The 24,547-nt window shown below is 36.6% G+C and overlaps 1 protein-coding gene across 1 annotated transcript in view; it reads right to left on the bottom strand.

The window, feature by feature from the left end:
* The window catches only part of LOC143187503 (uncharacterized), a 124,532-nt gene that overhangs the window by 33,488 nt on the left and 66,497 nt on the right, over window positions 1-24,547 (bottom strand). Inside the window, exon 4 of the mRNA XM_076391716.1 lies at window positions 2,711-2,971. Within this exon, the coding sequence (XP_076247831.1) occupies window positions 2,711-2,971 (261 nt within the window). The remainder of the gene's footprint in view (window positions 1-2,710; window positions 2,972-24,547) is intronic.

Consider the following 24,547-nt stretch of genomic DNA (forward strand, 5'->3'; position numbering starts at 1 on the left):
AAGAATACAAGGTCTCATTTCCCTCCGAAATAATGTCCGTTAAGGAAACTGCAACTTCACTTCGAGTAATCACCGCTATCGAACTATCAAAAAGATTTTAGAAGACATTACTTAACTTTTTAGTTATAAGGAAGTTTATTCTAAGCGTGATTTAAAACGATTGAACCATGCACAATCCTTCTTTCAGGATCCCATTCACGGAAGTCGAAGAACTAAAAAGAACCTTCACAAACCACACGCAGGTCGCCATTTTTATCGCGTTTAATCGTGTAATACGAAACACAATGTGTCTAAAAACAATGTAGCTTCTTATATTCGACAATAGATCGTAAAGACCACCGGCTTTATACAAACTTGAATACATCGTTTCCTGCATGTAGAACTTCTCTCCAAGTCCTAACCTACACGGTTGTCCATCATCCCTTTTGACCTCTCACTCATTAACCCTATTATTCTCAGTGCTAAAATGAACTACCTGATGATTTATTCTGCTTTATGCACGATCTACTCGAATTGTGAGAGGAATAACGGAGCTGAGTCACTTCTAACTTGCACTGAATAAATTTACTCAAAAATGTCAGAGAATGAGATTTCTATCTATATATTAATGTATACATATTTATACATTGCATAAATTTACGATTAATTTATAAAATTGCATTTCCTTATTAAAAGTATCCAATATAAATACAACTATACCACTTACTACATGCAGAGGTTTTAATTAACCTACTTTTGCTGGTGGATTGGTAATTATAGAAAGCATAAAGAATATATCGGCGAAGGTTTACAGCTGCAAGTTACCAAGAGATATTAAAACACCATAAAATTGTAATTGCTGATTATATAATATAATACAGTAGTATCTTTCGTATCCGAACTAATATGGAGACAAGTGTTCGTATGGTGGAATTTTCAGATTTTTTCTAATAAATTCTGATTAAAAGATAGTTGAAGTTACCATCACTTCGAATGAAGAACATTCTTAAGCTGAATTTTAGCGATCAAGAATGCTGAAAATCGTCAATTATGATTATTGTTCTTTACATTAACCAAAGACATATAAAGAAATATATAAAAATACAAAAAAGATATCGAACAGCAAAACATTAAATGTGTGGCAGAAGTAAGAATCTAGTGTGGCCTACATTAAATCTAGATCAGTTCTGTTCAAACTTTACGTTTGTTTTATCTTTCTAAAAAAGACAGTAGAGAAAGTAGAAAAGACAAATCACTTTTGTTTATTTAGTTCTCGCTTTCGAAGAGAAAAAGGAATAGGCGTAACATCACTAATTTTGTTTTGATACATGCTGGCATTTATTAATACATGTACTGCATATGTAGTCCTTTGTTTGTATAATAGAACACAATTACATTAGGCTATGCATATACTACAACGTAACTGTCTTGCTAAAGCTGGTATCAGTAACGTAGACCAGTGAAGACCACCTTCTCCTCTTGTGCTTGTCCTCCTTCCACGTTGCACTGCATTAGCACGCTCATTACGGCACATACACATAAATCGCACAGTAAACGCACTTTTTACGCAGGTTTCGTAGGTATGTGTTACAACGTACGTGTTCACGCGAGACAATGTGAAGGGAAATCAAGTGCGGGAGGAGAAGGTGACCTTGATAGGATTACGTCGTTGATCCTGACATAATACAATATACAATACTGTAGAACAAAAAAATACAATAGACACTTTGTTGTACGTTTCGTATAGTAAATTGTTCTTACAGTTTTGTCTGAATACAAGCTCAGTGCACTACTACCTACCTGTGATGATGTTTTTCATATACCTCAACCTTAGTTCGAATAAGCAGATTTAAGTTACTAGTACATAAACTGATTTTAAAACCGAGCATTTCACATTTTATGAACTTCTAAGTGATTTCAAGCTGTGAGCTTATACTGATACAAAACTGTACTTCTAAATATACAGAGTATCGTACAGTTCTTTGCTAGTGTACTCTATAGGTAAAAATCACACTAATATGTCTTGTAACAAGAAGTTCATTAATAAAATGTTTGAATAAAAACATAAGTCTCATAAAATATGCGATGTAACCGCTGTACCTATGTATCCGTTTTGTGGTGTCATCCGCTTTTATTAATAGTATTAATACTGACGTATTATTGAATTTATTGTAAATTGAATTTCATCGAAATTTTGTCTAATTTCTTCACATACGATATTTATCCCAATTAATTTATTTGGAATAGATACTTTTGAATTATAAACTTTCTCTTTTAGAGTGCTACATAAGTAAAATTCTAAAGACGTGATTAAGATAATCTAAGAGGATCAGCGATTGGTTCCTCTGGATCAATCCATCCTTGAGAATTGTGTTTATTTAGCCAAATTTTAATTAATGTGCACAATGTTCTGATCGTCTACCTGAATGCATTCAGTCCAATCTCGGTTTGCTTTGTGTTCCACTAAAAGAAATAGTATTATCATATCCTCCATGTTTCATAATTTTGTTATATCTTCTTTATGAAGCGTTTATGGACTTTTTGTTAAATGACATTTTACTTTTTTTTTATCTATGGAACACATTAACGAAGTTTATACGGTAAGACACTTTATATGCATATCATCTGTTTCTTGTATGATTTTCACGTTTTTACTTTGGTAAAATGAGTACATGAATTAATAAAGAGTAAGAAAAACACTCGTCACAAAAATTGTTTATATTTTGCATACCTGTATGTGTCCTCATATGCCGCTTAAGAAGAGAAGGTCGATCAAAAGATTTTCCACAAACTTCACATGGTAATAATACTCTCTCCCCTCTTTTGATTGTCGTCAGAATACTACAGTCCAAGTGATCACCAGACAAGGATAATGTTGATGATGAGGACTCTTCGGATGTTGACTCGTATTCATCGATTTCATAATATGGATGGGATATGTCAGCTGCCGAGTGATGAGCAAGTAACGCCATTGATAAATCTAGTGGGGACTCTTGAAACCAAAAGACAAATATTAGATATTGTCTTCACTGCGTACGATACACTATTGATCTGCTATAATGCCCGATTTCTCATCACCATTATATATTTATTAATTTTTCAATCATTAGCAGTGACGAAACAAATAATGTTATTGGGAGTGAGCAACAGTAAGAACGAGCAAAAAAGTGATACGGGGCAGCAGAAGTGGTACAAGTTCCCGTGTTAAGACAAACATCTTTGTTTAATATTTCATCACTTATTTATTCTATGTATATTCGTATCAACCCTAAAAATACTAAACTCTGAGTTGCCACGTGTAAGGCTAGAACAGTTTTTCTCTAACTCGCAATGCGTAGACATTTATCTTCAAGATAGTTCCAACGGGAAATATTAAACATATATGTATATATGACAATAAATCATGCTTTGAGAATCGTTTATAGAAAACAACTAATTAAAATTTAATATTTTTCAAATTGTAAACTCAAGGTCGCCTCCGAAAGATTCCTGGAGTTAACTTTCAATCGAATGCAAGTGACCTCATAGGTACTGTGGTGCGCAATTAACCGCTACCAAACTAATAGCTTAAGCACACACTTAGCGATACTATTCGGCCCGCTTGTGTTTTGCCGCCTTGAATCACGCGTGACAGATACAAACCATACATTTAGTTCGGTGTGGCTTTGTAGAGGAAGACGGACTAGATGTATTTTTCTCACTTCGGCACTTACGGTAATTATTTACATTAAGGGCTTCCTCACCAATTTTGATGACCTTGAAATATGTTGTCAAGGTCATTATTCTGAACAACTTTTTCCTATACATGTTACCGCCGTTCAGCTTTAGTTTCCGAGATATTCGCAAAAAAGTTCCAACATCCTAAAAAGTGATCACAGTAGGTCTGAGTTAGATTTGAAATTGTGGCCGCCGATAAGGCGGCTGCCACCCCTGCTCCAAACCCCCTCCCTGCTAAGAAATCTAACCCAGACCTACTCCGATCAGTTTTTGAGATGTTGAAACTTTTTTGCAAGTATCTCGGAAATTAAAGCTGAGCGGCAGTAACATGTATAGGAAAATGTTGTTCAGAATGATGACCTTGACAACATATTTCAAGGTCATCAAAATCGGTGAGGAAGCTCTTAATGTAAATAATTACCTTGACATACATGTATGCATACCTATAATCATATAATAATTATCTTACTATAATTATTATAATATTTAATGATAATTATGGGGTACTGAAAAATATTGTATAAATAAAGGAAATCTTGTCTAGGAAAAAGCAGTTCTTAAAGCAAGTTTCAAGTCTAAATTAAATACTTCTTTTTTCTTTTTCATTTTAGTATTTATGTATTCAAATTTGGTATATATTTTATAAATTAAGCAGTATGCATTAGCCGTAAAAGATGAATACAAAAATATCGCCCGATCCAAACCTTAAATAAAGTTAATACTTATCCTTCTATGCACAATCATCCTCTTTTTGCTTGTATTACTAGTTCCGGGACACTCTGTATATTACATAGCTACATACTCCCAACACTTAAGATCAACTAGAACTCCCTGTTGTATCCTCTTCAGACTTATGGATTAACTATCCAACTATTGATAAGAATCAGTAGTATAGGTGCATACATACGTCAATTATAAATTGAATAATTGAGAATTCCCAGTTGTTATTACTAGTATAATTATCATTATTGAAATCTATAGAGGATAAAAGATATATATGTGTGAATTAGTCAATATGAACAATACATTTTTAGTTAGTACTTCAATACATACTTTAGTATTTAATATTGTCTAAGTATGTCTGAAGCTACATCGCAAGATACTGCTAAATTTCTTTTTCACGCCAAAAAAATCTCGATTTAAAAGAGCCTGTACTGTTTGATTTATTAAAAACATACCGAATTTAAATAAATACTAAAAACAGAAAAAGGTAAGTATTTAATTTATATCCCATTAAAACCTACTTTTGGAAAAGTATACATTTCTACTACATTATTTCTTCACTAAATCAATACTGTGATAAACGTTCCAAGTAGAATTACATTTCTTTGATAATACACACCTAATAATTATCCTTAAAAATTAGAATAATTATTAATCAATATTTATGGTAGTAAATATTTGTATAGGAACATAAAATATTTATCATGTTGTTAGATATAAATCGAGAGAGATAGATAAACAAATTGAATGAATGAGAAGCCTATTTCGGCCATTTAAATCGCAAAGATAAAGATGGCAGGTGTTGAGTGAGAGAAAAGTATCCTAATCTGTCTCTTATTACAAAGGCGCTGCTGCAACCGCGTCAAGCCGAATTTATTGCTTGTGTGTACGTATCATTGTCGCGGCAAACTGCAGTCAAACTGATGGGGATAGCGACGCGCTTGTATCGAGAGCTAAAAAGTTTACTCTTATCGAGGCAATACTGTAATCGGCGATTGACAATTTTATCGGTCTAAGAACCGATTACAAATTTTATGTATCGATTGTCTTCTAATTGATTGGAGAAGAAAATAAAAATGTTTAGTCTGTAATCGAACTTAGAATGGACAAAATCGTCGGTCTTCTTCGATAATCTTAGGCATATACAGGGTGTCCCAAACTAAGTGCGGGAGCCGGAAATGGGAGATTCCTGGGGTGATTCTAAACAATATTTTCCTTTGCAAAAATGTCCTCTGAAGCTTTGTTAACAAGTTATTAATGAAAAACCCCGACCAATCAGAGAGCACGAATAGCGAGCGCTATTGGACAAAAAATTATGAAAAAAATTAGGAACACCTTAGCTATCGCGACAAATGTTGTGGAATTTTCTCAGATTTTTAAATTAATTAACAAAGTTGTAAAACATAAAAAACGAGGAAAAAGAGTTTCAAAATGCCGATTTAGTAAAGTAATGCTATAGTAAAAAAAATAAAAAGCAATGTTTTTGTAGTTCCTACGGATTGTACGTTATTTTACTGTGTATCAAAACATTGAAAATTGTACAATAATATTTATTTCATAATGAACGAACGAAAATTGGACGTATTAGTTGCTTTAATCGGTAAAAAGTACGGAAACATTGATTTTTATTTTTTTAATTATGACGGACCAAGGAAAAACATGTTTAAATAAATTGAGATTAATAATATGACTCTAGTAATATGAGTAATTACTATCGGTAAAACTCACTCATTCGGAGAGGAATTCACCTGCTGCTTGAACACTTGCTCCATTAGGTCGTTGTGCCGGTCCCGATCATTAGGGGATGATTCTCAGGTAGCGCTGATCGCAGGTATCCAAGACCACAAGAAGACACCTTGTATTTACAACACTATGCGGTCACTAACACTGATCCCGAAGGAGAGACTACCACCTCCACTAAAAAAAGTAACCGAGGAAGATCCAACCTTGTTGGTGTCAGCTAGCAAATCAAATTCAAGTATTTTGACGAAGCTACACCCCGAGAAGTCGCGCTGGAGGGATACGAGGGCACGAGGAAAGAAACTTCGGAAAAATGGTCAGTATCGATCGTAATTTCGCCGCTGAAATGTGTAACATCTTGTTTTTATTTACGGAATGCCGCAGAACGTTTCAAAGTAATCGGTTGTCGGTCATTAAAAGGTCAAGTGCTCGTTTAGTGAAGTGATCAGTGTTAGTGACTGCGAAGCGTTGTAACTGCAAAGTGGTTTCTCGTGCTGTTGTACCTGCGGTCAACGCTAACAAGTGGGCATCATCCCTCGGCACAGTGATCGGGATCGGCACAGTGACCCAATGGAGCAAGTGTTCAGGCAGCAGGTGAATTCTTCTCCGAATGGGTGAGTTTTACCGATAGTAATTACTCATATTACTATAGTCATAGTATTAATCTCAATTCATTTAAACATTTTTTGCTTCGGTCCGTCGTAATTAAAAAAATAAAAATCAATGTTTCCATACTTTTTACCGATTACAGCAACTAATACGTCCAATTTTCGTTGGTTCCTTATAAAATAAGTATTCTTGTAGAGTTTTCAATGTTTCAATACACAGTAAAATAACGTACAATCCGTAGGAACTACGAAAACATTGTTTTTATTTTTTTTACTATGGTATTACTTTACTAAATCGGCATTTTAAAATTCTTTCTCCTCGTTTTTTATTTTTTACAACTTGAATAATTAATTTAAAAATTTGAAAAAATTCTATAATATATGTCTCAATAGTTAACGTGGTCCTAATTTTTTTCATAATTTTTCATCCAATAGTTTAGGAGAAATTGAGCATTGACGTAAACATTTTGAGTTTCTTGTACAAGCCTCGAGCATGGTGAATAGCAGACGCTCCGCGTAGCTTGTGCCCTGTCGCTGGTCGGCCGAGCGCTCGCTATTCGCGCTCTCTGATTGGTCGGGGTTTTTCGTTAATAACTCGTTAACAAAGTTTCGGAGGATATTTTTGCAAAGGAAAATGTTGTTTAGAATCACCGCAGGAATCTCCCATTTCCGGCTCCCGCACTTAGTTTGGGACACCCTGTATGTGTCAGTACAATCTTTTATTTGATTCTGCTTGTAAGTAACAATCGCCGTTATTATGACTCTTTGTTATGGACTGTACTTCTCAGGCATTTCACGTCCATTAATGCTACGTAACATATTGCGCCCGATAAAGAGTTGAAGTGTGTATATAACGCATGTCTTGCAAATTAGCCGTCGCTATCTCCTCCACTTCTCGCAATTGCTTTCACAACTAGAGCTTCGGCGATACCTATCTAGTGTAACGTTCCAATGCACTAGGCGAAAAGGAAGGATCAGGTTTCAGGAGGAGAACAGCTTTCCCACGAATTTAGGATAGTGGGAGTGAAAAGAGTGAAATTTACGATTTGGATCTGTTTAACCCTAATAATTTATTCAAACTTGTTACATAATCGAACATTGAAAGAAAACGAAATGATATCAATAATTATCAAGTAACTTGAGCACGGTAGTGCGTGACGTAACTTCAACATCGATTATCGATATAACTTGTAATCGATTCTTAATTTAAACACTAGCGAGATGTGTCCTAATGGTTAATAACATATAAGAATAATCAATTAGCGCTGAAAATTAACATTCATGATTATTTGGTGGTGTTCGAGTCGTATTCTATACGCGAGTATGTACAAAGTGAGGTTAGCGCGTAGTGTTCTATCGAGGTTGGTAATGCAGGCGACGCAAGATTTTGAGAGCTTATGTCGAACATCGATCTTAATCTGCCGAATTCTGAGTCGCTACCTCAGTTATGAAAACAAAATGGCCTCTGACTCAGAACGCGCTTTGAGGGCGGAAGCCCAGCTCACGGACGCACAGTCGCAATTGACGTTAATACAGCAAAATCGACTGGACTCATACCGAGTGCCCAAAATACCTGCGTTCTTCCGGGAAGACCCAATATTATGGTTTACGCAGGTCGAAGCATGTCTTCGAAACGCCTTAGTTACGTCAGACCAAACTATGGCAGATTCAGTGGTAGCATGGCTAGACTACAAAATTATCGCGTGCATTAAAGATATACTTGCGACCTCGCCTCCGCCGAGCGACTTATAGAAGAAAATAAAAAAAGGAATCATAGCGACATACACGGCGTCTTCCGAGAGCCGTCTACGAAGACTTCTCAAAGGTCAGGTTATTACCGAAGGGAAGCGCTCGCAGATTTTATGTAGGTTATAACTTATTAAAGCATTACGGGCTTTTGGTTGACGTCCGGAGGCGAAGATTGATTGACCCGCGAGCCAGCGCATTCACTCGCGGAATCGTAAAGGAGGCGTCAATGCACTCCATCACTCTGGTGAAAGCCGCGGCGAAATTCGGGGAGATAGTCGCCGAGTTTCCAGAGCTGACCAGGTTGGAACAGCCGTTTCCCCCCGAGCAGAGCAAGGTGTTTCACTATATAGCGGTGAAGGGTCCGCCTAGCGCCGAGCGGCCCAGGCGGTTATCGCCGGAAAAGCTTAATGCTGCTAGGGCGGAGTTTAAGTGGTGGATAGAACTCGGTATATGCAGGCCATCACATAGTCCATGGGCAAGCCCTATCCATTTAACGATGAAGAAAGACGGGAAATGGAGGGTTTGCGAGGACTATCGGCGGTTGAACGCAAACACGGTGCTGGACAATTTCCCAACTCCGCATATTCACGATTTCGCCGCAAATCTAAAAGGGAAAAAAATTTTTTCCAAAAATCGATTTACATAAAGCATATTTGCAAATTCCCGTATTTGAGGGCGATATCGAGAAAACGGTAGTCACAACGCTATGCGGGCTGTTCGAATTCCTTAGGATGCCGTTTGGATTGTGCAATGCGGGGCGAACCTTTCAGCGATATATGTATCAAGCTCTGGGAGATCTCGACTTCGTATACGCATATATAGACATTTCGATGGCGTCGTCTTCCCCCGCGGAACGTAAAGGACAAATCCGCATAGTGTTCCAACGTATGGAGTTTCACCTCCAGACAAATGTAGAGAAATGTCAATTCGGGGAGACAGAATTAGAGTTTCTGGGTTACCTGATAAATAGCGAGGGATGCGGACCTCTACCGGAAAAAGTACAGGCGGTGAGACAATTTACGAAACCGAAAACAATAATCGAGTTTAGGCGCATTCTAGGGTTGATAAATTTTTATCATCGACACATCCCGAACGCCGCGGCGACGCAGGCTCCATTAAACGAGTTGACGCGCAATTCGCAGAAGAACGACAAACGAGAAATTCCGTAGACACCCGACGCGGAGGAAGTGTTCGTCAAAGTTAAAAACGAACTCGCAAACGCAATCTTGTTAGCGCACCCGTCCGAAAACGCCGAGACAAGGGTGGTGTGTGACGCGTCGGATCGTGCAATGGGCGCAGTTTTGGAACAACTAGATGAAGGAGACTGGAAACCTGTGGCGTTTTTTTTCTAAAAATTTAGTCCAGCGCAAACCAGATACAGCACGTACGATCGTGAGCTGACTACAATATATGGGGCAGTTAAATATTTCCACCACTTCTTAGAAGGTCGCGAATTTAAAATTGTGACAGATCACAAGCCTATCATATATGCATTCAGGCAGTGGTCGGACAATGCGTCTCCCCGCCAGTCGTGACTATTGTCGTATATCTCACAATTCACGACTAAAATCAAACATATCCCCGGGAGTAGTAACATGGTAGCAGATTCATTATCCCGAGTCGATGCGTTGCGTCTGTCGGTAGAGTTCGGCTTGAACGAGATGGCGGAACAACAAGAAATTGATGAACAGCTAATAGAAATCCGCAACACACCGGATTTTCCCTTAAAAATTCAGCGCATTCCGTGGGGTCCGAGCAATACCAGATTGTAGCGCGACATGACGGCAGAGGCGATACGCCCGTATATACCCAAGTTGATGCGTTTTCGGGTGTTTGATATGTTCCACAAAGCCGCCTACCCTAGTGCAAGGGTTACCGACCGAATTATCCGGAAGCGATACGTCTGGCCGAATATGCACAAAGATATCTCGAAATAGTGCAAAAATTGCACCGAGTGAGAAGAAGCCAAGGTATCACGGCACGTTTCGCTTTCGCCCGCAAAAACTGTGACACCCGACGGTCGATTCGATCACGTTCATGTAGACATTGTCGGACCGTTGCCACAATGCGATGGCTATAAATGCTGCTTAGCAATGATCGACCAGTTTTCACGGTGGCCTGAGGCAGTCCCGTTGAGGGATATTGAGGCTCTGATTGTGCCTCGAGCATTCGTAGATTATTGGATCGCGCGATTCGGATGTGTTACAACGGATCAGGGAAGTCAATTCGAGGCACAGCTATTCGCCTCGTTATTACAATTAATAGGAAGCGAACGAACCCGGCAACTCCGTATCACCCAGCTGCAAATGGGTTGATCGAGCGATGGCACAGGTCGTTCAAAGCCGCTATCATGTGTCATGCGGGTAAAAATTGGACCAGAACGCTATTAACGGTGATGTTCGGTCTGCGCACCCAGGTACGTCGCGATACCGATGCATCACTAGTCGAGTACATGTGCGGAACAACACTCCGAGTTCTGGGGGAGTTTGTTCTGCCTGACGATTTTAAACCGGAGCCGCGGATATTCCTCTAAGAATTCCGTGAGTCTTTGCGCGAGGTAAAACCCGTACCGGTCGATTACAGACACAAAAAGCGAGCGTTCGTGTTTGGAGACTTAAAATCATGCACTCATGTATTTTTGCGAGTAGGAGGCTCAAAAAAAGCGTTGGGACGGCCATATGCGGGGCCGTATAAAATAGTCGAGAGAATGTCGGACCGTGTGTTCGTAGTAGAAGTAAACGGTACGGCGAAAAGCATTTCTGTGGAAAACCGCAAGCCGGCATACTTTATATCGGATGAGATAACCGAAACAGCACCGGAAAACACCCCGTCGATGTCAGCACCAATCAACTCGCGTTTGGAGGTCAAAATGTATAATAAGAAAAAGAACGTTACGCTCACGACCGACACCAAACGCAGTTAGACGAGGGTTACACCAAAGATTAGTCAATGCATTATACCAAACAGTAGACATGGGGTAGCGATAACGCAAAGATAGCATTAAGTTCTAAACAAAACAAGTACAAGAGACAAAACCGAAACTAGTAAATGCACAATGACAGTCATGGTCTCTGGGGGGGGGGGGGGGGGGGGGGGGTCCGGTGGCGCCCCTAGCGGAAGCGCGAGAGTCGAGGCATTCTGCGTGTAAAAGAAGGGAACCCGTCCTTTGAGCGATAAATGTCTGCCGAAAGAACTGATTTTAATAAAGTGTTCTTCTTGTTTATTATTCGAACAAGATATTGTTTATCCCGTCCTTCCGGATAGTGTACTGGCAGCGGTTGTGGACTGTGGTGTTGGGAAAGTGGCAAACGTCCTAGCCTAAACCCCACAATTTTGTATGGTATTGTGATATCGCTTTCTTTCTTGTGTAAGAGTGGGAAGACTCATAGATCATGTTGATCGGCTCAAACTCGTTGTGTGACGCACATATAGCGAGTGAGCAGGGGGAGTAAACTCTTATGTATGACTTTGAACACTCGTTAGTACACTTTCTAAGGAGTTATCTCAGGTGGCACTATGATTGCAGCACATCACGCGACTGGACATGACTGATTAAAATTTTTGACGCTACTATTACCGCCAAAACCGCATATCAATAGCGTGTGCCTTGATTGCGGACTGCGAAGAGAATTATAAAAAATTTTTATATTGTTTTATTAATAATAGAATTGTGTTCAAAATTGGATTAATAAGTTCACGGAAGTTTGCTCAGTGTCAAATCAATTTTTGAAATAATCTTTTAAAATTGAGCGACACTCAGTGAACTTATTTTTGAGCTTATTTTTCAAATTTTTGTGCATAAATTATAAAATTTTTTAAACTTTGTTCTGGATAGTAGAATAGTGAGGTGCAGAGGAGTGCAGCAGCAAGCAGAAAAACTGTGCAACAGTGAATAAACAATAACAGTGAATAAAGACATATAAGTGCATAAAACACATAAGTGCAGACAGTTTTTACAAACAGTTAGTGTGTTTGAACAAATATTAGTGTGAATTTGGACATCAGAGCAAAATGGTGAGAGCGTGTACAGTTCCACAGTGTTCATGGGGTGTGACTATCCCAGCGTACCACCTTTCCAAAGACGTTGTACGATCAGAGTCTTGGGCTAATGAAATTCGATGTCCTGTGCTACATAAACTGACAAGCACTGGAAGGCACAGATACAGGGTATATTACAGACACATTGAAGAAACCTCATTTCTGCGTTTCACTCAACGAAGAAGATTAAGACATGATGCTATTCCAACTTTGCATTTGCCAGTGCAGCGTCAGAGCAAAGAATATGGTGCTGAAAATATAGAAGCAAAAGTATATTCAGCTTCTGTTACAACAGTAAAAAGTCAAAACAATAATGAACAGAAGAGTCTCATAAAGAATTGCATGAGTGAAGAAATAACTCAAACAATTTGTGAAGAAACAGTGTGGGATATTAATGAACATAATGAAGCTGGTCCAAGTAGTTCAATAATATCAGAACAGTTCAATATCAGAGAAGAGCCAGAGAAATACACTACTGCAGAACAGCATGAAACAGTGCCAATTGACCCCAAAAGCAGCTAGATTGTACAAAGTTGCTAAAACATTGATGAAACGCAACCGTTATGTACACAGGAAGAGAGAAGATTTAAAGGCACGACTGGAACGAACAATGATGTTATCATAATCTAATCTGGTACATAGATTCTAAAACCTATCCATCACGTAGAGGATCTTCATCGAAATGCAGTTATGTACATCCAGATCCATGCCATAAGTAAGTAAAATTGTAGATATTGTTGGAAGGGTAAATATTATTGTACACGTGATATTAGAATAATTAGAAAAACTATTGAATAATATCCTTGTGCAATCAGTCAAAAACGTAACCCGAAGTGCGTTACAAAAAGAAATAGAAAACATAACGTCATTAGATGGCGTCGTTGAAATGATAAATGCGCGCGTTATTCAACACTCCTCCTCAACGACGTCATTAATTATTAATTGCAGTCCACAATCCAAAGACAACCCTTTTAGTTTATTTTTCTCTATTGACTTCGTCAATAAATCTGCAATCATATGTTCTGTACTACAATATATGTAGGATGTGAGCACTGACGCGAGTGCGAGTGTGTGCGTTTGAGAGTGTGCGTGTGTGTGTGTGCGCGCTAGAGTATGTGTTGTTTGTGTATACGCCGCGACATCATCATCGACGCGTAACGACCGGTTACGCACCTAATTCGAAAAGGATACCGAGAATAGGCGAGAATATGCGAGAAGATGCGAGAACGTTCGATCGGCGGAAAACAAAAGGCCGCACCCGCGGCGCGCGGGGTCAGAGCTACGCGAGTCAACGAACGAGTACGAAAACGATACGGTAGGTCGATCACGACGACAACGACTTTGAAGTTCACGGGACGGTTTCGGCTTAACGGCGGCGCTTGAACGGATTTTTGCCGATCGCATACGCATATTAATCCTACTTTTCTGTCGCGTGCTTGTCCAATAAATAGATACAAACAATTCTATTCCTACATATATTAACTTAATTATGTTACCTTCTTTTAAACCTCCGATAAAATGATATTTGGTATCAACATGTTTTATTCTTTTGCTATAATTTTGATTTAGAATTTATATAGGTAGAGTAATATCTTTGTCAAAATCTTTGAGTAATTTAATTAACCATAGACCTTAACGGAACAAGTGGCGGGGAGGTGGCATTCCGCCTGCTTTGCTTTTTAGATAACCCAGACCTAACCCAGACCTGTTCCGTTCCACGACAAACTAACGAATTTCCAGTAGCTAAAAATCAGATCATGAAACGAGCGATGATGCGGCAAAGCTGGCTATTCCTCCCAAACTACCATCTTCCCACCTGCTTCGATTTCATGTAAGCCAAAGATACTCGAACGGGAGTGCTGAACGCGTGACACTGAGAAACATATTTTTCAGTTACATGATTAGTGTTGTGTATTTTTATTGTGATTTTTAAGTGCCAGAGCGTTTTAAGTGCTGTGAACAGTTTCATACAAGGATTATCTTTGATCATGTATCACTGTTTTTAATATTATTCTATCCTACAATAGTTATTTTAAGCGATTTCTTAATTCCTAAAATTTTACCACTATACTGCCGCAATGTCTTAGAAATTTTCGTTGCAACTTCATGAACATTCGGTTAATGCTTCCTGCTATCATAAAAACTATTTGAAAAAAGGTATATACATTAATGTTTGCTGAATTCGTCTTGAAACGTATTATCTATTGATCAAACAAAAAATATATAATCTCATTTAAAAAACCAAACTTAACTTTCATATCTTTGTAAACAATAATGGTAAAAAAAAAATTGTTACGGCCAATAAATCAGCCCCCTCTTGCGATTCAATTTCATATAAAAACTTTTTTCGTATCTTTAATAGGTTACCAAATAATCGACTGTCCAGGATTTCGTTGGACATACTGTATAACAGTATTATTGAAAAGAACGTAATTAATGATATATTTACTAATAAATACTTACTTAAGAATTTTTTGAATTTCTGAAGATTAAAATTACTTTTACGAGTTGTCTTATTGAACAATGGTTATTAAACAATAGTTTTGCACTTATGTTCTATATGTAATTTTCAGTGTAATTACAATCTGTAATTGTTTTATATTGTGCTTTAAATTCTTAGCAATTTCAAATAGACAAATTTCAATAACATACGTATATTATATGATATATGTAATACGTATTACCCTTCTGAAATCCTACCTAATAATAATTAGATAATTAATTTACTCTTGTGTTTTAAACAAAGTAGGTTATATTTTGTTTGTAAATTACTATATCCTTACATGTGAACAATTATTTAAATTAATTATATTGGTAATTATACTAAAAAATTGCTAGAGTAGATTATTTTAGTAAAAAATGCTCGATTTACCAAAACGAGTTATTTGTAGGTTAACGCATCAATGCAAAACACGGTTCAATTATTAATGCAAATACAGACTCTATGAATACATGCAATATTGTTATATATCGTTACATACTGATATAGATTCATATAATATATACTAATTAATGCATTTCTAACTATTAGTAATAAATATAAGCCGCTAAACCGCGATGCTAAACCGCTGCAAAATATTGTAGCGCGAGTTCGAGACTTGTTTAGGTGCATTTTTTTTAACATTCATTTTAACATTCATTTTGAATTCTTGACTATGTAACAATGATCAATATTTATTCGCGCTAAAATATTTTGCAGCAGTTTAGCATCTCGATACTTTACTGCTGCGCCACCGACACTGTTGATCTGATGGCCACTTTTATAGAATGTAACGGGCTTGCATTGTTCAATTAACTGATTTAAGTGAACTTTTTTAATTCTTACTCCGTTTTATTGTATATCAATTCATTGAAAATCCTATAAAACATTTATTTAACAAATTTTATACGAAAATTCTGCACAGAAATAACTCTGACAGGCAGAAAACTACGAAAAAACCGGTTTTTAATTTGTCTCGACATGGCGCACCAAAACCAAAAATCTGAAAAAAATTCAGAATATTGTTATCAATAATACCTATTTACTGTATAAATATGATTGTGGTATCGGATCTGCTGTAATACGAAATCGGAATTTTTTACAATTTTTTGTGTTTTTTATTTTTCACGGGTAGAATTTTTAATCTAAAAATCTCAAATAATTCTAGAATATGTGTATTTACAATTAGCACGTCCCTGATTTTTTTCAGAATTTTTTATCGAATACCGTTGGCTTAATTGGCCAAAAATATGAATTTCGATTTTTCCCCATTACTATTTTCCCCCCGGGTGAGACACAGGGTTAAAACTTGGCATAAACCGTTTTTTTTGCATAACCTATCGAATAGCTGATCGCAATTCGAATTTGGTTTGGGGGCACTTTTGACCTCCTTATTCGGTTATACCCTTTGCTCAATGTATTTTCTTTGATGTATATAAATTATTTGTTCTTTGTCTCTTTCTACTTGTATTCCTGAATATTCTTTTACGTCTCCAAGTTTTGACATTCTAAATTTTTCTGAATGTTCTTGCTCAAACTTTTGAATCTCATCAGTATTTTTAGAAGCTATCACTATATCATCCATATATATTATTACATAAGTAGTCATACTTCGATTATGTTTTATATATAAACATGGATCTGTAATACCTTGGTTATATCCTGTTTCTTTTAATTTGTTTGAAATACAAGTATTCCAATTATTTGCTGATTGTTTCAATCCGTATATACTTTTGTTCAATCTTAATACCAAATGCTCTTGGTTCTGTATCTCGTATCCTTTTGGCTGCTTCATATAAATTACTTCTTTTAAATTTCCATTTAGAAATGCATTTTTTATATCATAGTGTTTAACTATCATCTTCTCTTTACCTGCAATACTCAAAAACATTCTCAATGTTGTTTGTCTTACCACTGGCGCAAATATTTCTTCGTAATCTATCTTATAACTTTGGTTACAACCCAGCGCCACAAGTCTAGTCTTGTAACGAACTATATTTCTATTTGCATCTCTTTTTAATTTAAAAACCCATTTGCACCCAATTGCTTTAGCTCCTTTCGGAAGTTCAGTTATCTCCCATATATTATTTGCTAACAAAGATGAATATTCTTCATCTAACGCTCGTTGCCATTCTTCTTTATTTGTTCCTGCCAAAGCTTCTGCGACGGATCTTGGTTCCATCTCTTGCTCTTTCGTGATATGTACGTATGCTGATAACCTCGCTGGTGGTACTCCTTTATTTTCACGCTTTGATCTTTTTAAATTATTTTCATTTGTTTGATCCTGCTGTATCTGTTGTATAGGTTCTTCTTCCTCTTCTTCCTTAGTTTCTAGACCTATACATATTTCCGTATCTTCACTTTCATTTTCTTCATTAAATTCTTTAGTCTCCTCCTGAATACTGATATTTTCTATAAATATAACATCTCTACAAATAGTAATCTTATCAGTCTTTAAGTTTATTAAACGGTACGCTTTTGCTTCTTCGCTATATCCTACGAAATATAGTTTTTTTGCCTTATTATCTAACTTCAGTCTCTTTTCACCTGGGATGTGTACGTAGGCTTGACATCCAAACTTGTATATTCGGTTTGGTTCCGTGCCAATATTCATATGAACTTTTGCTTCGCATTCTACTGGATAATCTGTTCTGCATATAATTTGCCGTTAGAACTGCCTCACTCCAGTATTTCTTTTCGAATCTACTGTCGATGAGTATGCATCTGGTTATCTCTATCAGGTACCTATTCTTTCTTTCAGCAGTTCCATTTTGTTGCGGAGTATGCGGTGCTGTTAACTGTATTTGTATACCTTCAGTCTTCATGTAATTTGTTAATTCAGCATTGACATACTCTCTCCCTCTGTCAGACCTAATGACTTTTGGTTTTTTGTTGAACTTATTCTTGACTAAAGCTACATATTCTTTTATGCTTTTATTTACATCAGACTTATGTGCTAATAGACGTACCTCAGTGTACCCACTATAATCATCAATTAGTGTAAGTACATATCTTTTGCTGCTTGGTGTTGCTATTTGCATTGAACCACATACATCGGTGTGAACAAGATCCAATATACCCTTAGTTTTCTCCATTCTTTTTGGAGATAGCTTTCCTTGGACATATGTATCACATATTTCTTTAATACCGCAGTCCTCTATCTTTATGTTCAAAGCAAGAGTTTCCTTAACAATCCTACGTATGACTTCTGGATCCCTGTGTCCTAGCTTCCTGTGCCAGGAATGTATGCAATTTTCCTTATGCTTGCTTTGTATAAGTAATGCTTTATGATCCTTCAGTCTGTATAGATTTCCTATACTTTCCGCTGTAGCTACTATTATATTATTTTTTGTTACATTGCACTCGGTTTCATTAAAAACAATTTTAAATCCATTATCTGTTATCTTCTTGACAGATAATAAGTTACCATATAAATCAGGTACATACAATACATCCTTTATAGTTGCTGTTCTTTCTTCATTCAAATTATTTATACATTTAATATTTCCTTTTCTTATGCCTTCGACTTTAATTACTTTTCCATCTGCTACAGTAACGTTATTCTTTTTATTAGTATCCAGGGTATTAAAAAACTTTTTGTTGCTCGTCATATGACTCGTTGCACCTGAGTCGATAAACCATGCATCTGAATCACTTTTATCTGTATGAGCAGTAACACAGAAATCATTATTACTGGTATCTTCTGTTTTATTTACCTTTTCTTTCTGCTCTTTCCAATTTTTATATTTCCAACAATCCTTTTTTAAATGTCCTTTCTTTTTAGAAAAATAGCAATCGCTTAGTTTTGTTGAATCTTCTTTCTTTCGAAAATTGTTGCTTTTCGTCTTCAGTGCTGTATCTCCCATTGTACTTGACTGCGCAGAACAGTTTACCCTTCTGTGATATTCATTCAAAAATTTTCTTTTGTTTATTCTGAGGAATAATCACTTATATTCACTGTAAGATAGACTAATGTAAATATATTTGGTTTATAACAGAACCATTGATTATTACAATCATAACTTTTGTGACAACGTAAACGTTCAACATGCATCGCTCTCAGTCGCAGATAGAGTTTGCATTGCATAATAACATAGGTCCCGGAAAACACAGGGTGATGGCGCTGCTTTCTCACTCACACATATATACTATAGTTATAAAAGAGAACAAGCATTACTTGTTGTTAAAAAGAAAATTTATTTTTAAACCGTTTCCTTGTTCCTTGTACTCTAATCACGGCCCTGTGTGCCGGAGTGTTCTGCGCACGTATCCTCGCTTCGCTACCGGCGCGAATTGTTGTTGTAACCGACTACTGTCCGCGAACGTTCTCGTGCGATACACACGTGTCGATAACACTAGTTTACAAAATGAAATTGATTTCATGTACATTTGATGGGATGTAACTTTTCTTATGGATTTTCTCCTGCTGAATTCGAAAACCAAGGTTAAAATTTTTTTTATGGTACAGTTTTTAAGATATTTTGATTTTTTCAATTTTTTAACCTCTTTTCACTTTAAAAACCATATCTGGAGCTAGATGTGTCCGATTTGATCGTTCTTGGTACCAAATGAAAGACATTGAAATGGTGAACAATTACGTTTAATGGGATCTTCAATTGGTGAAGCAGTTCAAATGATATTGATGAAAATATTCCAGTTTTTTAAAAAAATTAGATTTTTAAGCATATTCTGTGGCCACGGAAAAATAGAAACCGATAAAAAACGTCCGGTTTCTTTTCATATACGTAAAGCTGGTACTTTTGCGCAAAAAATGACACCAACCAGAAGTAAATCGACTAAAAAATGACAAAGTTATTAGCGTTTGAGTGAATAAATCCAAATCCCACATTTTCTGAATATATTAATCTTTTCGACAAATGGCCATGCCGGCATCAATTTTTTCTGTTCTCACGTTGACGCCACTGGCTCAGCGAAAACTGATAGTTCGTTTTGAATAAGACAACACAATTTTGATTGTAAACAAACATATGAAAGAACCCAACTTTATTCTTTAGAACATTTTAGAAGTAGTTTTTGCTCTTGATCCGTTTCTCTCACGAGGAACCATATGTAGTCTGCCAACATTGCTTCATCCCAAAACCCTTCATAGCGTCGCTCAATGATCTTAATTAGCTGGTGAAATCTCTCGCCGTGTTCATCACTTACGTGACCAGGATTGTCCGGAAAGAAATTCAAATGAGAGTGTAGAAAGTGGATTTTCAGAGACATATGTACACCTGTTAGAATTAAATAAAATGGTAAAAAGAATACAAAAGAAAATGAACAAGAATGAAATTAAATAATGGCATTCCATACCCATCTTGTTGTAGTTCTTCAGCAAATCGGTAATAATTGTCTCGTAGCTAGGGCTTTTATCGTTTCCAAGAAAATTGGTAACAACCAGCCGAAATGAATTCCAAGCCTCATTTTCAACGGGTGTTAAATATGTTGGAAACTCTGTGCTTCCGAGCAGTTTTTTTATCTGTGGTCCAACAAAGACGCCTTCCTTGATTTTGGCTGTAGAAAGCTGCGGGAAAAGCTTTCTCAAATAGCAGAATACTAGGCTTTCCTTGTCCAAGGCCTTTACAAAATTTTTAAAGTGGCCAAGTTTAATATGCAACGCCGGAAGAATTATATTTTCTTTCTTGACAAGGGGCACGTATTTAATATTGTCTTTGCCCACTGTGACGTTATCCCTTACTGGCCAGTTTTTTCTCCTATAGTGATGATCACGAGCGCGGCTATCCCAGAGGCAAAGAAAGCAGCAATATTTTGTATACCCACCCTGCATTCCACACAACATGCCAACGACTTTCAGATCGGAACATATTTTCCAATTGTGTTGATCGTATTGAATGTATTTTATCAAAGCGGCCATTGTGTCGTATGATTCTTTAGTGTTGATGGCATGAGCGATGGGTATGGATGGTTTTTCATTGCCAATATGCAATAGGACTGCTTTTAAACTGTCCTTACTACCGTCAATGAACAAGCGCCACTCATTTGGATCGTAAGGCTCTCTGAGTTGCTCAAACAAAGCAGGAATATCGGTGCAGTAGCATATGTCCTTTTCCTTTTTAAAATATTGTGCGTAAGACTTATGACGGTTTCTGTAAAATGTTCCATTCACACCCGGAGCCAAAAGGTTCCGTTGCTTGAGGCGAGATGCAAGTAACTCCGCTTTTTCCTTTGACAACTCGAGATCTCTCACCAAATCATTCAGTTCAGATTGCGTAAAACGTTGCAATTCCGTATCCGGTTCATTTTCACTGCTTGTGCCTGCCTCTTGTGACGTTCCGGAAGATTCAACAGTTGAATCGGGACACTTAGGATGAGGAAATTCACTTGAATGTGGAACTGGAAGTGAAACAGATGCTACTGCCGCATAAACCCATTTGGCATTTTTACCAAAACCAGTCGATTGGCTCAGGCAAAAGTAACAATCAGTCATATGGCAGAGCTCTCTCCATATCATCGGTACACCGAATTTTATGTATCGTCTAGTTTGGAATAAAGATTCACGTTATTCATGACATGTTCATATGAAACCATCAACAGTTGTATATTTAAACTTACTTTGTTGAACCAGAACCCCACGCGGTAAGAGTTACATGACACGTTAAACACACTTTATTTGGTGTCCATCTCTTATGAAAAGTTGCAGGTGCTATTCCAAAATATTGCAGATAATTCTGTTGTAATGAATCCGTGAAACTACATCTATTTGCCCTCAGGGCAAAATTACCACACACGTAACAGAATTTATGCGGATCGTTTACGCACTGAAATTCTCGTATTCTTTTAGCCATTTTGGTGAACGCAATCAAATAATTTCACTCCAAGTTATAAGTTTCTGAATACAAACACGGTATGTTTTGTAGATGCTGTCAAAACGAAACGACAGTCATCGCTGTAGCAGTGGCGTCAACGTGAGAACAAAAAAAACCGTTGCCGGCACTTGTCGAAAAAATTAATATATTCAGAAAGTATGGGACTTGGATTTATTCACTCAAACGCTAATAACTTTGTCATTTTTTGGTCGATTTACTTCTGGTTAGTGTCAGTTTTTGCGCAAAAGTACCAGCTTTACGTATATGAAAAGAAACCGGACGTTTTTTATCGGTTTCTATTTTTCCGTGGCCACAGAATATGCTTAAAAATCTAATTTTTTTAAAAATCTGGAATATTTTCATCAATATCATTTGAACTGCTTCACCAATTGAAGATCCCATTAAACGTAATTGTTCACCATTTCAATGTCTTTCATTTGGTACCAAGAACGACCAAATCGGACACATCTAGCTCCAGATATGGTTTTTAAAGTGAAAAGAGGTTAAAAAATTGAAAAAATCAAAATATCTTAAAAACTGTTCCATAAAAAAATGTTAACCTTGGTTTTCGAATTCAGCAGGAGAAAATCCACAAGAAAAGTTACATCCCATCAAATGTACATGAAATCAATTTCATTTTGTAAACTAGTGTAACCGTCTTTTGTTCAAACGAGTTACTTCGATCTATTTCTTTTTTTCTTATTTTTCTTAAATAAACGTCTTTTTTGTGTGCTAAATCTAACTCTTGTATTCTCAATATTTTCCTTTGATCACACTTAATGTTAATTCATTCGGCGCTTTACCTTCAAGTACGTTTATTAAACTATTATATGATTCTGGTAAATCGCAAAATATTATGCCAATCAAAAAAGATTCATTCATATCTTCTCAAATGGCTATCAATTGATTATACCAATTAATCATTTTATTTAAATGTTCTTCCAAATTTCCATATTCCAATAACCTTAAAGTACATAACTTTTTTAATAAGAATATCTTACTTAAAAGTGCAGACTTTTCGTGATACTCTTTCAATGCATTCCAGGCTTCTTTGGAACTTCTAGTAGATCTAATATGCACCAACTGGTCATCTTCTACTAATAAAATTATTGTGGCCTTGGCTTTGCCGTCCCTACTTAACCATTCCACATTTCTTTCTGCAGGAGGATTTGCCTCTACTAAATCCCATAAACCTTCGTTGACTGATATTTCTGATTATTCAATTTAGTAATGAAAACACGTGTCGCGTCCATATCATCTCCAACAGTTAGATTAACTCTGCACGTGGTTTTCTCTTAGTTTATATTTATACCTTATAACGTACAGAAAAATTAAAAATAAACTTTCACCAACTGTTTAAAAAAAAAAACTCCTGGGCCCATAACCTGTTGGAAGGGGAAATATTATTATACACGTGGTATTAGAATAATCAAAGAAACTTTATTGAATAATATGCTTGTGCAATCAATCAAAAACGTAACCCGAAATGCGTTACAAAAAGAGATAGAAAACATAACGTTATTAGATGGCGTCGTTGAAATCATAAATGCGCGCGTTATTCAACAGATGTAGCTAATGACATACCAGTAGCTATTCAGTAATATTCACAATTTTAATATTTTTTTGCACACTGCTCCACATGCATGAGGTGCCTGAAGGTGTGCTCCAGTGATGATGAACCCAGTCACCCTACCTGTCTGAAAGAATGATGGTGTCTTGTGGTTTCTACTTATAATCATACTACTTATTTTTTCTATTTACTTTTTATAGTTTCTACTTATATTTTTATTTAATTGCAACCATATGCCTCTGACTGGTTTTGTGTCTGGGTACGGCTATATAACTATATTTGACTTGTAACTATTTATTGTTGCTGGGTAATATATGCTGTATTTTCATTGCATTATTTTGTTGTAATTTGTTTATAACTTTATGAAACATGTCTTCAGGGAAGATGTTACACAACAGATGAGAAAATATTGGCCGCAGCACTTCTGAAGCAGTCTTCTAAATCATACAAACTCCTGAAAATGTTATGTGCAACCACATTAAAGAAGATCTTAAGAAAAATTCCAATCAAGACTGGAATATCACAAGTTGTGATGAAACATCTACGTGGTCAAGTGGATACCATGAGTGCTCAAGAAAAACTGTATGTATTGATGTGGGATGAGATGTCATTGATGCCCCAGGTTGATTACGACATTAATGAAGACAAAATAATAGGCTTCAAAGACTGGCACACAAGAAGAACTTCAAGATTTGCCGATCATGCCCTTGTCTTCATGTTAAAAGGACTACACAATGGTTGGAAATATCCATTTCCTACAATTATTGCGACAGCCAAACAAAAGCATCACAATTAATACAGTGCATCAAGAATATAGTAAAAGCACTGAAGACAACTGGGTTAGAACTTGTTGCCACTGCAAGTGATCAAAGATCATCGAATGTTGCTGCCATCAACACATTACAGGCAGACACATTGAGGAAAAAATGGAAACAAGGAGAAGAGCACCACATGTATACATTATTAGATTTTCGTATAAATTAAAAAATGTAATATTGTGAATCAATGCAATCATTTTATACTTATAGATGACATAATTGAAGTAGATGGTATTCAATTGATACCATCTTATGATACGCCGCACTTAATTAAAAGAATAAGGAATAACTTATTA

Source organism: Calliopsis andreniformis, unplaced genomic scaffold (genome assembly GCF_051401765.1).
Source record: "Calliopsis andreniformis isolate RMS-2024a unplaced genomic scaffold, iyCalAndr_principal scaffold0048, whole genome shotgun sequence".
In the NCBI taxonomy this organism is placed as follows: Eukaryota; Metazoa; Arthropoda; class Insecta; order Hymenoptera; family Andrenidae; genus Calliopsis; species Calliopsis andreniformis.